This window comes from Talpa occidentalis, unplaced genomic scaffold (genome assembly GCF_014898055.3).
Source record: "Talpa occidentalis isolate TD23 unplaced genomic scaffold, MPIMG_talOcc4v2.1 talOcc4.17, whole genome shotgun sequence".
Lineage (NCBI taxonomy): Eukaryota > Metazoa > Chordata > Mammalia > Eulipotyphla > Talpidae > Talpa > Talpa occidentalis.
This window is the reverse complement of record NW_023601754.1, coordinates 27,655,612-27,671,512: the sequence shown is the minus strand read 5'-3', so window position 1 is coordinate 27,671,512 and position 15,901 is coordinate 27,655,612. Positions and strand designations below refer to the sequence as shown.

Sequence of the window (15,901 nt, the reverse complement as noted above, 5' to 3'; positions counted from 1 at the left end):
TAAGGCTTGTGACAACCAATTTAGTGCTCGCAGTTATGAGAATGTTCACCAGCGAGGAGTGATGAGGAAAAATCCCTTCTCCTGGGAAAAAGGTGGCTCTTTCTGTTTTCATGTTGTCTAGTTCCATGTTTTCCTAGTTTTCTAATTAGGTAGACAATTAGTGGGCTCTTACTGGACACCATTGTCATGTCAGTTCACTCTCAGTCCAGCCTACTCACACTTACTGTATTATTAAGAGTGATTTTTCTTAATTTTAGAATTGAAATATTTTAACTTTCATCCTAATTCTTTCTCAAATGATGATAATGATGAATGTCTTTTGCCTCAGTAACCCCGTAACTGTACAACAATGTGGCTGAGCCTGTACCTGTCAACCTCTTTACACAGAGCAGTGACATCCTTGGCCTGGGACATCTTACTGGGGCCCCCGGCAGGGCCCCACCCAGACTGCTCCCCCCACTGCCCAGTGTCCTGTCGTAGCTGTGTCTTTGCTTTTCTGTCCCGCCACCTCAACATTGACATTGACATCAGAAACTGGTCATAACCTAAGTAAGAATAAAAAACAACTCGGTTATCTTTCCCCTTTCAAATTGTAGAATTCAAAAATAATGGAATTACTTCAGGTAGTGCCAAGCTGCGTGGCCACACTGGATGACGCCAGCGAAGAGGACCCCAAGGAGTACGTTACTGTTAAGATCAGGAAAAAGTGTAAGGGCTTCCATTCTTTCTGCAGTTCTCCACTTGGGTTTATTTGGAAGTTCACGAGTGGTTGATTCTCATTTGATTGTAAATGTAAAATGCAATTATAACCATAACTGGGGGTGGGATATAGGACCAAGGAAATGTGTTATTAATATATCCTAACTTAGTAGCTCTTTTTCTTTAGAGATTTATTATTATATTTTATTTATTTATGCATACAAGAACTGGGGTGCAGGCCAGAGGTATGGGCAGTGAGAGGATTCATCAGAGAGAGTGGGGAGCAAAACAGGTGGATCTACTGAAATACACTGCTGAGGGGAGCAGCAGGCGAGTCAGGAGAGGTGTGCTGCGCCAGGTGGGTCAGTTCCCTGTCTGGGAATAGCTTGATAGCACTGAGATTTTAACCCCTGCACCACCAGGGATGCCCTTTATCAGCTGTTTTGACGCTGTTTTTCTGGTGGGTTGTGTTGCCTTGAAGGTCAGGCCTCTACCAAGCTGGAGAAGGGGAACCATGCTGGTTTTTTTCTTTCATGCTTTGTGTTCCAAGCCAAGGCCTTTTCCTAAGCATATTCTGGGCATGCTATCTTCAGAGATGTTTTAAGCTTGCAGGTTTATAGTAATTAGAAGAGCAGTTGCCAAATGGGTTGGGCTAAAATACTTCCTTCTTTTCTTTAAGGTTGTTATAGGGGTCCTTTAATCTACTCTTTTCTAATTATGAGTTTGCAATCCAGTAATGCGAATCAGTCCGTCCTATAGCTACGATTCTGATGCAGTCTTATAATTAGCTGTGGAAAATTTCAGCATATTAAGGATTTAGCTTTGTTTCATGAGGGTTCATACAGTAGTAGATGTCTCCTAACATGATTCCTTAAATTCAATAATTTCCTAAATTTTGTTAAATTAAGAAAATGGAAAGACTGCATATATGCTATAATTCTAAAGCAATTCTTAGCTAGTTTTGGAAGTTTTGATATGTATGTTTGTCCTTTTGTCTACAGGGAACTCAAAAATATATGATCTGCCAAATGAACCTTTTACAAGACAGTTTTATTTTGTCCAGTCAGTTGGTCAATTGAAGTGAGTATAAAATTCGGGTTGATTTCTATACTTTTGACCCTACATTTACTTACAAGGGAGGCGGGGTATGTGTGGTTTTAATGAATTCTAGGCAAATGTGCATGCACAAAATGATGCCACCTTGTGGCCAAACAGAGTATTTCATACCACTATCCCAAACATTGCTTTTTTTTTTTCCTTTTTGGGGATTTTAGGGGAAAGACTTCAAGGGAGTTTATGGCAAGAGATAGAAGTGTCCCTAATTTAACGGAAGATTCTTTACATGAGGTGAGTTATTAAACACTGGCTTACAGTCAGTTTTCTAAAGCCTGGCTTTTTAAAAACAAAATCATTATAGATATATTTTTTATGTCATTATTCCCTTCAGAATTAACATTTAAAACTGTAGGGGTTCCCCCCCTCATTTTTATTTATATATCTTGATATTGTTGTTCATTTTTGTACAATTTTTGATTTCTCCTCTCAGGTGTTGTCCCCATAAAATTACCACCACCAAGATGCCCGTGAACCATCACCAATTTATAGTTGCCTGCTAGTTTTGCCTTTTTTTTTTTCTTTCTGATCCCTTGTATGGTTTCCCTGTGTTCCTCCTATAAGTGAAACCATTAGATATTTTTCTTTTTCCTTCTGGCTTGTTTCGCTGAGCATGATCCCTTCCAGTTCCATCCATGTTTCTGCGCATGGCATGAGTTTATCTTTTTTGATCGCTGAGTAATATTCCGTTGTGTATATATACCACATCTTCTTGATCCAGTCATCTATTTTTGGGCATTTAGGTTGTTTCCATATCTTGGTTATTGTGAATAGTGCTGCAATAAACATAGGAGTGCAGGTTTCATTTTGAATGAATGTTTTTGTGTCCTTTGGGTAGATTCCTGGGAGTGGAGTTGCTGAGTCATATGGTCGCTCCATTTTTAGAAATTTGAGGGTCCTTCACATGGCTTTCCATAGCGGTTGGAACAAAAACTGGAGTTCTTTAATGGGTCTGTCAAGGGGAAAGATTTCATTTATTACATTTAAGAATACATTTCTGGACTGAGAACGGAAAGCAAGGGAAAGGTAGAAAGCGGTGTGCGTGAGAAGCCCTGCAGCCCTGGCGGCTCAGCTGTCAGCAGCAGCAGCAGGTTCACAGCAGTGCTGCTGGGGCCTCTCCTCAGAAACACTTCTTGCTGCTGCTCACCTCCTCTGCTGACAGGGAGAAGAAGGGTTTCTGCCTTTCAGCATAGGCTTCTTAGAACAAACACTCAGTCTAAATCTTCTAGACCATTCAAGTGTTTTATGTTAGTATGACTGATTAAAACTTCATAGTCAACCTTTTCCTGGTCTTGCTAATATGAGAGACCTACAGCTAGGAGGGAAACAAGCGCTTAGCTTTGCAGATCCTGTCTCCCCAGCAGTACAGCGGGGGTGGTGACCAGGTACACACTTGTTAGGATGGTAAGGATGACATGTGAGGTCTGTGCATCTCACACCCAGGGTGTGCCCGTCACACTGCTGTCCCGGGGATGTCAGCTGAAGTTATGCTGGAAAGCACATTGAATGACGCAGATAAGCATCGAGGGGAGCTGTTGGCGGTTTTATAAAGTAGTGTCAACGAGAACTGCTTAAATGGTCCCTTTTCTTTAGCCAAGGAGGCCAAGAGGCACACTGACACAGACGCCCCTGCCAGGCCAGAGCAGCTCTCAGACTACTGACCAGGGACGCGGTGACCAGCTTGAGCGGTCTGGGTGGAAGCACAGCACTCCCAGAAGCCGGCGAATGGTGCGGAGACACACTGTTGGGGATGCCAGTGACACGGTGGCCCAGGGCCCAGAGCGGGCTGGCGGCCTCCCTGCTCGCCAGGAGGCTGGCCTTTCCCAGTCTTAACAGCGATAAGGAATGTCCCATTTGCTGCCAAGAAGTGAGTGCTCAGCAGGATGCTGGGCATGAACACGGCCTAGGACAAAATGTCCTTCCAGACAACTGGGAAACAAAGCAGAAAGTTCCTGAAAGCTTTCCTGTGGCCAAGGAAAAGAAGGCAACAGAAAACTTACCACCATCTCTTGTCTTCAGAGCTAATGAACACACTTGAAAAGAAGGGGACAAAAGTTGCCGTGGTGTCCTGTCCCCGAAGGCTGGGTGTTTCTTTTTAAGTGTTAGGTTTCCTTGGTTACAGTGAGAGGTTTCATCACCAGGTTGACCTCCCACTGAAAGGTGCTAGACCCCCCAGATGTGTGTAAATCAGCAAACCCCAAGCTAGAGCTCCCCGCTCTGGGAAAAGCTGAGATTAGCTGCAGTCCAGGCTGCAAGTACCAAGGCCGGGCAGAAGTGCACATTGGCATGAAGACAGGAACTGGAGAGTATTTCTTTGCAAAGCAACACTTGAACCCAAAGATGCCTAAATGCCCTTTTGAAGTTCATTCTAAAGAGGACCCACTAGACCAGTTCCATACCACGCATGAGGGAAAACTAGGTTTAATTCTTTTTCCAGCCAAGTACAGATCCCTGCACATGCGCATGGGTCACAGTGTCACTAGAAACCTCCCTTTCCGTTAAGAACCTCCCTTCCACGTACCCCTGAGGATGGTTACTGAACTAGAGAGATTTGGCACATCTTTTCTTAGTCTCTTGCTTCAAATTCCAAACTTACAGCACAAGCCAGGTCCAAGTTCCTTTACGTTAGAATTTATTGCCATTTCTTCCTTTTTATAAATTTCTACAGATTATACTGTTATTTTTTTATGTTACTAATTGGTCGAGAGCTGCAAAGGTGGGTTTGTCCTGCAGACATTTTCAAATGACTTTGTAAGAAGGAATGGTTTTGCGCATGTTCTTGGAAATACTTCTGTATGTATACAAGGGAGGGGCTGATTATTTTTCTACAAAGTAATTTATGATTTCTAATTTTCTAATGTGCCTTGGATATGTGCCAAATGATGGAAAAGAAACAGTAAACTTTATGATTCTTGAGTGTCTGGTATGTTTGCCTTTTCAGTTGAGGTTTTGCTGTGGGGAGATGTTTCTCAGCACTTCTGGGACACACATGCTTTATGTGTGGAGAAAACTCTTCCCACCAGCTGGGTATCCACCTTTACAGAAGTGACTGTGACTGAAACACGTCAGCTGGATCATTGTGAACAGAGCAGTGTTTGGGGCCTACCAAAATGTTTTCTTTCAAAATTAGAGCCAAAAAAGACAATGATGTAGCTTTCTAGCCTGAACAGGAGATGAGCACTTGGCTTTGTGAATTTCTTTGTTTTGATTTATTTCTTCTCCTTATCCTCATTTTTAAACAAAAGAACATAAGCATAAGGTGGTTTTCTGTCACTCCACTTAAGAAGTATAACCTATAGTCCCTTATCACCACATCCCCAACATGCAAATTCACAAATACCACCTAACTTTTGGGGTGCTATGGTATCATCTTGAAAATGTTCGTGTGCGCCTGTTTAATTCTAACAGTTGTCCTGGCAGGCAGGACTGTTCAGTGAGGAAGATGGGTACAGAGAACTGAGGGGCCCGTTTGCTTGAGCTGAAGCCGAGGCCCGATTGGCTATGTCAAGAGGGCCTTGAACTCAAGTTTCCAGCTTGGGGTTCCCCTTCACCTGGAGGCACAGCCCCAGGTGAGTTAGACTGTCAAACTGAGGGGAGGCGTTGCCTCTTGAGCTACCCTGGTAATCAGCAGAGCAAGCTGTCTGAAGTGATTATACCTCAATTATTTTTAACGCTTGTGTTTTTCTGCAGTTTTCTCTACTTAAAGCTACGTTTGACAGTTCAGAAGTGGGAATGCCTGAATTTCTGCTCTGGGGAAGACTGTCTTGCATTTAAAGTACCATCAGTCAAATTAGAAAGTTTAGGATAATCTCTCCCCACCCCAGACTCCTCGTCCCCATTGCCGTCCAGAATGGCCACCCTTGCAGGCAGAACCACTCTTCCCGTCTTAAAAATCTTTGAAGGACAGGAACCTGAGTCTCCACACAGTTGTGTTAGTAGATGCCATGGAGGCAGCGGCTATTCTGCAGGAGAAAGCGTGTGAAGATTAACTTCTGAGCATTATGTAAACGAGACCTAAAGTGAAGCTTATCTGTAATTGGGATTCTCCCCCCCAAATCCTTCACTTTGTAATGCCTTCAAAATTTTTCTGATGTGCTCGATAGTTCTACTCACTGATTTGTTGGAATGCCAGACACTTAATCACATTGGTTTTCCTGATCAATGAGGTGTTTTACAAAAATTTCATCTCAAATACAGTATAATCTCCCATATAGTTTAAAAGTTCATCAGCAATATGCTCACTAAAGTGTCAAGCACACTCAACCACTCTGTGGCTCGTGACCCTACACAGCTCACGAAGTTAGTCCTGTCCCCAGATCCCGGTCTTGGGGGACGACGAGTAAAGGGTGATGCCAAACCGCTCATTTAAGTTTATGATTTAAATTTATGAATTTTCACACCCTAGCGGGAGTAAAGCACAATCTAAGAGATGACGTTTAAATTACCTGCAGCTTCATCTGTGAAGACCCCAGGACACGTCTGTCAAAATGTTTTAACTGCTAAACCAGCTCACTGGATTTTAATGAGAAGTTGATGTCTCACATTTTTCTTAATTGCACTAACCAGTCTCTCCCAGTTTATATTTTTTAATGAAATATCACTCTTGTTGCAGAGGTGGTTTACTATATAATTTAGTCTCAATGCCTTTTAAAAGCAGATTATAAATGAAACCAAAGCTAGGCGTTTTCTTACATTAAATGTAAGTACTATCTGCAGAAGAACAGTCGCTTCCCTGCTTTCAGGGCCAATGTCTAGGAGTGGAGTGTTTGGCTTTGCCTGCCCTGGGCTTAGTTCTCGCCACTGAAGAGCGCAGGCAGCCTCTACTGCAAAGGGTGTGTCCAGGCTGCTGCGTGGGTTTAAGAGCTTTTGGTAGGAAAGGGGGAAAAAATTGAAATGTTCATTTTCTGTTCCTTTGGCTATGGTACAAAAAGAACTTTGTTCAAACTGTCATTTTGAATAACAAGTTTATTTTTTTAAAGGCATATAGACAATAAACAAAGTAAACATTCAATCAGGTCTCAACTTCTGCCAAGTAGTCCTAGAATTGTTCCATTAAGTTCAGTCTCTCAACATTACAAATTCAATAATCGTCATCTTCATCAGAGTCCATTACTTTTCTTCTGTTGAACTGGGGGTGAAATTAAATCAGTGTCATGTTTACTAAAGCATAATTCAAATTTTCCAGAAGAAAAATTTCTACCTACTATGTTTAGCATAACATTTTTTTGTCTTCCTTAAAACCTAGTGTTTTAGATCTAAGGGGACGGGAACAACAGAAAAGCCATAAAAATCAGACCCCGTGATAGATGCAGTCTTTCTCCCCAAACATCTATGTGTTACAAAAAGAACTTGTCTGTGGACTGACAGATGGCCGTGTCAGCAGAGGTGCGTTCAACACATCACTTAAAACGGTTTGTTTTGTGGTGTGCATTTGGGGAAACTTACTTTAACTGTTGTTTTCTTTTCTGTCTGTTGGCTTACTTTTTCAAGGATTTCTATTAAACCTTGTTCTGAAACCTAGAATAGCCAGAAAGAGAAAAAGAACTTTTGAAACAAAGAACCGTCCTCAGCAGACAAGTTTCACAACCTTTTGAGATACGGGAAAGTGAAGGTGGCATGAGGTTGAGACAACTGCTCGTATTTATCAGTTACAGTTATAATTTAAATTTGCTTGGTTATCCTCACTTGAGGGGAGGGAGTTTCCATCTGTTCGCTTCCTCAGAAAAGCCCAAAGTTAACAGGTGCCGAAGTACACCTTCATTATCATCCACAGACGATGAGAGCCACCCACACCACAGTGTTCAGTGCCAGGAGTAAAGGCGCATCACCCTGAGAAGCTCAGATGCAGGAGGCACAAAACCCAGGCTCTTTTGCAAACAAGTTCTTGGAATAAGGGGCTCGGGCAGGACTGACTCTGTGGACTGTGGTGGCAGCAGGCTTCCTGGTGCAGGTGGGGCTCGCCTGGGTCTTGAGAGAAGGCCCAGCTGCCCAGTGTGTCTCCATCACAGCATGAAGGGAACCCACACGACAATCAAGGGCTTTTACCTCCTCTGACCTCCATAGCAAGCTTCACTTCTACCTATATTGGCAGCTCTGTAACTTATTGACAACCCTTGTTTCCAGTAAGTTAAGCTGGCTGACAGTAACAGTTGTGGGGTCACACAGACACCCATGAAGTTCCATGGCAATGTCCAGGAAAGGAAAGCAGTAGAGGATTTTAAAGCAATTTATTGTCTTTTAGTATAGATATGACTATTCTATTTAAAAATTATTTCACAGAGTCAGTAAGAATTCCATAACCACAAGATGAAATTGGCCTTGCGAAGGTATGTTCTGGTACAGCAGGTAACACGGGGTAAAACTGCCTCAAGGCAATCCAAACTCACCTTCCCACTTAGTTGTCCATATCTTGCCATCTGTATAAGGTAATTCTCTACTGCTTTAGTTTTTTCGGGCTTTACAAGTGCTAAATTACTTACTAAAAAGAAAAATATACAAAAGTCATCATAACTAAATGCACATATTCTTAAAGCTATGCATTGACATTTCCAAAGCATTTCACAGACCATGTCTAGAGAGGGAGGTAAGTAGGCCAGATAGTCCTCTTAAAAAAGAAACTGAAGTTCAGCAGTGTCGATCTCAGTCAAGGCTACACAGAGGGGCTGAGCCCAGATTGAACTTGGGCCAAGAATGAACTTGGGTCCTCAGATTCTAAGTTCCCTACTTATTTTTAAAATATGATTGCCCTCTGGAAATCAACTTACAGGCTGCTACTCACATACAGCTGTGGTCATTCATCCGGGCTCCTTCTCCTAAGCTGGGCTTCAGTTTATGATACGGAATACATTAGTTCATTCTGATTGGCTTAATTTCATTTTTTATAGGGCTTTATTCTTAGTTTTTATTATGCAAAATTATGAATCGACATTAAAATCAAGAATGCAATAAACCCCTAAGTTCCCATCACCCATGGCAACTACCAGCAACGTGTGACCGCCTTGACTGAAAAGTTGTTGCCTATAAATTTTACCTACTTTGTGCTTGGAGATCATCTCACTAAGAACCAAGCTGGTGCTTTCAATTAATGATTAAAGTACTTTTCTTTAAGAATTATAACATCGCACTCCTTATAAATACTCTATCTCGTTTTTTTGATACAACTAATATTTACTACAGAGATAGCAGTATTTGTTGGAAATTTTTTTAAAGATTTATTTATTTATACAAGAACTGGAGTACAGGCCAGATGTGCGGGAGGGTGAGAGGATTCACCAGAGACAGAGCAGGGAACAGAACAGGCAGATGGACCAAAGACACTGCTGAAGGGAGCAGCGGGAGACATAGGAGAGGTCTGCCGCGCCATGTGAGTTTCTCCACAGCCAGCTGAGAATCGAACCAGCACTGCAGAAGCAGTGGACAGCTTCACAGCGCTGCGCTCAACCTGCTGCACCACCGGGGATGCCCTCTGGTAAATAATTTAAAGGAAACTGGAGATGCTTACATCGGGCCCGGGCTGATTGATCCAGAACTTGGGCCAAGATACTGTTTCTCATTTCTGCTTCCCTACAACAAAAACAGGTCAAGCAAAATTAGAACGAAGCAGCCAGCAGTCCTATAGAATAGACAGAAACATAACTCACTCGACACACTCCGCAAGATGGACCCCTGCTGCACACACACAGACTGCGCCATGGTCCGGTGCCATGTGGGTAGCAGCAGGCATACTAAAGTAGAAGAGTCCACTCTTGCCCTCAGAAGCTACCTTTACATTAGCACCCACCAGGTGGAAAGGTAAACTTTCTATTTTCATAATTCAAGGTGGAGTTCCAGTTCAACCACCATTACCAACACTTACTAAGTACTTCATGTGAGAGGTTCTAGCACTGTATAGTGAGAGTTCGATTAGAAGGACCAGTGATTCATCTCTGTGATAAGAGATAAGGAAGCTGAGACCCAGCGAAGACACTGAAGAGACAGGTTATCTGAGGCTAAGCTAGAACCACATCTATGTTTTGAGATTCTTCTATTTTTTTAGGTGGGGAGGAGATAGAAATAATAATTCTGCAACTATCCTTGCAGTTTCCTGCCTATCCAAGTAGAAACTAATTCATGTTCATAAGGCAGTTATTTTTTTTTAAAATGATGTCCTTCAAGAAACAACACACCACATAGACAAAAGCAGATTCTTTGGCTAAAACACTGGCTGTGCCTACTAACTGCCCCACGTAAGGAGCCCTAGGGCTCAAGGCACAGAGCCTGAAGCCCGCTACTTGGCATGTCCCCCTTATTCCAGAGTCCTCTGACCCTGCTATGAGCTGTACTGTACTTCACTCAATCTAAGATGTATCTCTAACAACAAGAAAACACTGCAGAGGAGGGTCTAATATAAGATGCTATAAGGTAAGGCAGAATAAGCCTGCTGTGCAGAAGGGCCAGCAAGAAGGCATGCATGCGCAACCTTGGCCCAGACTGCAGGTTTGCTGCCTGCATTCACTCAACCAGGGTGGAGGGAGGAGGATACCTCAAGCAGAGAATTTTAAGAGGTCTCCGGTTAGAAATGTACCCAAGTGATGGCAGAAGCAAAAGTAAATCCTCTCTGAAAGAACCCAGGATAAAAGGGATCAATTTTGACACACAGCCCATTTCGGACATGTTAAAATGGTAAAAAAGGCACATCTTAGAATCAATGAAATTCATTTTCTCGCTGGCACTATCCCAGGTGTATACCGTTTGTCTTGTCCCACTAATTAAGCCACTCAAGGGCAGGAACTTTCTCTGCCTCACCTATTCCTGCAGACCCAGCAGAATGCCTGACCCTGAGCAGGTACCCAAATATTTGCTGAATGAACATGTCAAGTGGTAACATGATGGGGGAGGGAAAAAGAAGAATTGTTCTGTAGGTAGAGTTTCAGGTTTGCAAGATGAAAAAGTTTTAGAAATCTGTTGCAAGAGAATACAGGTACTATTTCACTGTACACTGGTAAAGTTTGTGGGGTTTTTTTTTTTTTTTTTTTTTAGTCACAACTAGGGAAAGAAGGTAGCATGGAGCAACCACGTATTCATTCCACTAACCTGCCATGTGTGAGGTGCTCTGCTATGCACAGGGATAAAACAACAGTAAGAGTACTATAATAGTTACTAATTATTGAGAATATACTAAATGTCAAGCACCTGACCCAAGTAATCCTACCCTATCAAGTAGTTCTTGCTGTGCTGTTTTTAAAGTAATTTAGCAGAGCAACAAGCATCAACCCTAACTGCAAAGTAATGTGGGACTCCACATGTTTAATAAATTAGAACAATGATACCAGGATGATTCACAGAGAAATCACTACATCAGGAAAAAACTAAGATTCACACACTTGTTAAAATAACTGAAGTTCAAAAAAAAAAAGAAAAATTGGTAAAATCACCCTCGGTAAAAATTCTGAGCTCCAACCCATACCTGTGCTTTGCTTCCTGTTGTGCTGCATCTCCAGGGTCCTGAAATGATAATTTTTACCTTTTAGTGGCGTGCTTTCACAGAGAGAAACAAAACAAAGCAGGAACTATCCTAGTTGGCTTTTGATACCTAACAGGCTCCCGCAGTGAGACACAGAGTCCCCAAAACTAAACTGGACCTCACACAGGAGAATGGGTTACTTGTCATTCACCACAATGATCTGACAAGTTTCCAAAGCCACAATCTGACAGAGTATTTTCAAACACAACAACAATCAGGGAGGGGCGTCCCTGTACTATGCAGTTTACAATAACTGATGGAAAATGAAATCTGCTTCGGTGCTGGGGATGATTCAAGCGGAGCTTCACTAGGGACCACCCCTAACCCACCCCGGGCCGGGGCCCGCCCCTCCCGGTGTAGACACCCCCAGACACTCATCTCCGAGGTGAGCGCGGCTCCCGACAGCCAGCCCCCCACAGCGGGTGGGTGTCCCTCGACTCCCCGCACCCGGCGCGGGACAGACCCTCAAAAAATGTTTGCCGATAATGTGGGGGCGGCACCACTGAATTCCAGAAAATAATTCGAGGGCGAAAACGGTCTAGACACAAAAGCCGCACAAGAGTGCGGAGGGCCCCGAGCAGCCCGCGCTCGGCCCGGCCCGACGCCCCCGCGCGGGCCCCCTCCGGCCAGCGGACCCCGGCCCGACAGGCCCGGCCCGGGGGCGCACGTGGCCGCCCGGCAGCCCCGGGCCCCGCGCGACGGGGAGAGGCCGCGGGCCTCGGGGGGCCACGAGGCCGCGGGGGCAGCGGCGGGGTCCCGGGCCGCGGGTCGGCCCCGCTCCCGGCGCCCAAGCCCCCCCCCCGGGGCCGCGCCCTCCACCTCCGGCGAGGGCGGCGCCCCGCTCACCCCGTGCTTCGCCTGCAGCTCGGCCAGCCTCTGCTTCCGCAGCGCCTCCAGCTCCTCCTCCGCCATGGTGCGGCCGCCCGCCCTGCAGCAGCAGCCCCGGCCCGCTCCGGGGGATCTTCCGCAGCCCCTCGGCGCGAGCTCTCCCGCCCCACTGCGCAGGCGCCCGCAGCGCCCAGGCATCACCAATCCAGCCCCGAGCCACGCCGCCCGCGAAGCCAGGGCGCCGAGTGAGGCCCGATTCTGCGATCGCGGATTCGGGCGTGGGCGGGGCCGGGGACCGAAGCTCCGCGCGGAGCTGGGCGGCCGGTGATGTCAGCCCCCCCACCCCCGCCTCCGTGCGCGCTCCGGGCGCTGGCCGCTGCCTCGTCTCAGACTGGATGTGCGGGGGAAAGGGTAACTGAAAACAGGTCTCCATCGGAAACTAGAATAAGGGGCCTCCCTGGTGGCGCCAGGGGTTAAGCACCGCACTATGGAGCAATCCACAGCCTGTGCAGCATGAGTTCGATCCCCAGCTGGCCAGGGAGCTACCCACATGGCGCGGCAGACCTCTCCTGTCTTGCCTGCTGCTCCCCTCAGCAGTGTACTTCAGTCAGTCTGCCTGTTCTGTCCCCCACTCTCTCTGGTGAATCCTCTCAGCCCTACATCTCTGGCCTGTATCCCAGCTCTTGTATGCATAAGTAAATATTAAAAAAAAAAAACTAGAATAATAATAATAGGTAAAATTTGTTGGTGGCCTGTAATGGACTAGGCTCACTGATCTCCCATTACAGATGAGGGTCCCTGGGCTTAGAACCCTTTAAGTGGGGTGGGGTGGGGTGGGGGATGTTCTGAAACTGGATTGTGGTGATGGTTGCATGACTCTTAAATTTACTCAAAAACCGAGTTGTTCACTTAAAATGGGTTAAAATGGGGTGCTGGAAGATGAAAAGACTCGGGGGCACCCAACCACTGAGAAGCCAGGTTAAAGCAAACTTGTGAGTTTTGGGCACTGACCCAACTTTCCTCAGAGGTTGCAGAGGGTAGAAGGAGGAAGGAAGGGGAGAGAGCTGGGGGACGTTGTACCTGCCCCCAATGGGCCTCCCTCGGAGGATGTTGGGGTGGCAGCTGTGCTGGGATGAACTCCCTGACCATTCTCTAGTGACCCTTTGGAAGGGGGCTTAGGGGTGCGGTGGGGAGAGGTGGGGGATGCTCAGCTTCTTCACCTCGTTAGTCTTGCCTGTTATCCATGTACTGTTTTAATTTTTTAATTGTACCAAAATCTAAAAATTACCATTTTAACTCTACAGTTCAGTAATGTTCAATATGTCCACATCATTGTGCAACCAATCTATAGAAGTCTTTACATCTTGTAAAACTGAAACTCTCTACCTATTAGATAAAAACTCCCCACCGCACCCCCAGCCCCAGCCCTGGAGAACCAGCATTCTATTTTCTGTCCTTCCGATTTTTGCCTAGAGTGCCTACCTCCTATATGTGACAATCCATATTTGTCTTTTTGTGACTGGCTTATTTCACTTAGCATAATGTCTCCAAGTTTCTTCCTATTGTAGCACGTGTTAGAATTTCTTTTTAAGACTGAATAACTTTCCATTATAAGCATAGTCACGCGGCCATTAATGAGGGGGGTACATTCCGAGAAGTGCTTCCTTGGGTGATTTGGTCACTGTGCAAGCGTCCGAGTGTAAACTATTACACATCTAGGCTGTATGGTGTAGCCACTTGGGGCTGCCATGGTATATGGGGTCTGTCATTGCTGAAACATCATTATGCTATGCAAGACTATGGCTCACATTTTATTTATCCACTCACCCATCAGCAGACATTTGGGTTGTTTCCACCCTCTGGCTATTATGCATAATACTGCAGTGAATGTGGCTGTACAACTCTTTCAACTAAGGAATTTTGGGGTCTCCCTGGTGGCCTATGGGTTAAGTCTCAGCCCTATCACCACTGGGGTGTTAGTTCCATCCCTGGCCAGGGAGATGACCCACATATGGCACAACAGACCTCTCCTGTCTTGCCTGCTGCTCCCCTTAGTAATGTATATCAGTAAATGCCCTTGTTCTGCTCCCCACTCTATCTCTGGTGAATCCTCTCACCCCCTGCACCTCTGTCCTATACCACAGCTCTGTGCATAAATAAATAGATATATCTTTAAAAAAAGAACTATGGGGTATCAACACTCCAATGTGTTTGAATTTGACATTCTCAGACATTAATGATGCTTTTCCTCTAATGTGTAAACAGGAGAGATTTTGGGGGAGAGGTTATAAAAATTAAAGTCTGGCGTCTTAACTCCTATTTCAGGGTGTCAAGGTTTGAGACCCAGCTGGGCACTAGTGGATGTGATGGTTTCCACTCACAAAAGCCAGTCCTTGTCAGAAGGATGTAGGCCTAGCTAGTGTGGTGCACACCCCCATAAAGAAGTGGGGAAACCAGAATAGCAGAGATGGGGATCCTCACCGGATTCTTGTATCAAAATACATCCCCAGTGGATCAAATATTTAAAGGTTTAAATAAACAAAGCCCAACACTAAGATAAATTATGTAGTTGTGACTGTTTTAGGGCAGAAATGAAACGGTTTCATCAAATCATCTGGGTTGGACCTCTTTGAAATGTATTTTTGACAGCTTTTCATTTTTCTTCTAAGGTGATTATCCTGTTCCGGTTTCCTGTTTCTTCTTGAGAGAATTTTAATTTCTAGAGAACCATTCACTTCATTCAGGATTTCATCCTTTCAAAACGTGGCCAGCACCTCTGTATCTGTGGCACTATCTTCTCAGGGATTGTTGATTTGATTGTTCATTTGTGGATCATGGTTTCTTTTTTCTTGATTCTATTCTCCAGCCATTTTAATATTTCACTGGTTCTTTTTCCCAAGGAACTCAAATTCCTTGGGAAAGGAATTGTATTCTTTCACAATTATTTTCTATCTTCAGCTATATTCATTTCTATCCCCTTTTTTCTATTTTGTTGTTACTTTCTTTCCAGTTCCTTTAGGTGAATGTTCTGTTTGTTATTTTTTCTTTTTCCTTTTGAATAATATGGAACGCTTCACAAATTCACATGTCATCCTTGGTAGGGGCCACGCTTATCTCTGTATGGTGCCAACGTTAGTATATGTGCTGCTGAAGCAAGCACCGTGTGTTTGTTTTTCTTCTTTCTTGTTTAATAATGAAAACATTTAAGGAATGCGTTTACTTGTGAGTACAGTTTAGGGTGCATCCCCTCATTATTTTTTCTTTGACAGTGTCCTAAAATGTGTTTCTCTTGTTTTGAGAAAATTATAATTTACTTAACTCTTGATCAAAAATAATGTATTTACATGATTACAAAATTATAAGTGGTACATGAGGAAAGGCAGCTTATTCCTTGCCCACTCCTTCCCAACCTAGTCTCAGTTCTGCAAAAAAACTTTTTCTCAATATACCCAAAGGATACAAAATCACTAATTGGAAGGGAAACCAGCACTCCTATGGTTATTGCAGCACTATTTACAATAGTTAAGATATGGTAACAATCTAAAAGCTCCAAATCAGGTGGCTGGATCAAGAAGATGTGGTCTATATACACAACGGAATACTACTCAGCAGTCAAAAAGATAAACTCATGCCATTTGCAGCAACATGGATGGAGCTGGAAAGGATTATGCTCAGTGAAATAAGTCAGAAGGAAAAAGAAAACTATCAGATTGTTTCACTTATGGGAGAATATAGGGAAACTGAAGGAAAAAATCAGGA

The 15,901-nt window shown here is 44.4% G+C and overlaps 2 protein-coding genes and 1 non-coding gene across 7 annotated transcripts in view; 1 reads left to right on the top strand and 2 right to left on the bottom strand.

The window, feature by feature from the left end:
• The window catches only part of ANKRD27 (ankyrin repeat domain 27), a 52,007-nt gene extending 44,796 nt beyond the window's left edge, over positions 1 to 7,211 (top strand). For 3 of the 5 annotated variants that reach the window (XM_037516361.2, XM_037516362.2, XM_054697057.1), the window contains exons 26-29: positions 597 to 708; positions 1,701 to 1,779; positions 1,974 to 2,046; positions 3,406 to 5,492. In XM_037516361.2, coding sequence (XP_037372258.1) covers positions 597 to 708; positions 1,701 to 1,779; positions 1,974 to 2,046; positions 3,406 to 3,645 — 504 coding nt within the window. In that variant the 3' untranslated portion in view covers positions 3,646 to 5,492. The other 2 variants (XM_054697058.1, XM_054697059.1) reach the window with 2 other exon arrangements.
• On the bottom strand, positions 6,762 to 12,290 carry PDCD5 (programmed cell death 5). The gene is made up of 6 exons (XM_037516364.2): positions 12,161 to 12,290; positions 11,258 to 11,295; positions 9,314 to 9,375; positions 8,199 to 8,290; positions 7,258 to 7,329; positions 6,762 to 6,940 (listed from the first exon to the last, which is right to left on the bottom strand). Exons 1-6 carry the CDS (start codon positions 12,224 to 12,226, stop codon positions 6,893 to 6,895), a joined length of 378 nt encoding a protein of 125 aa, XP_037372261.1. The 5' UTR covers positions 12,227 to 12,290; the 3' UTR covers positions 6,762 to 6,892.
• Positions 12,291 to 15,199: 2,909 nt separating this feature from the next.
• LOC119250589 (U6 spliceosomal RNA) lies at positions 15,200 to 15,302 on the bottom strand. Its single transcript, XR_005126329.1, has one exon. It is a non-coding gene; the product is annotated as a U6 spliceosomal RNA (small nuclear RNA).
• Positions 15,303 to 15,901: the final 599 nt, after the last annotated feature.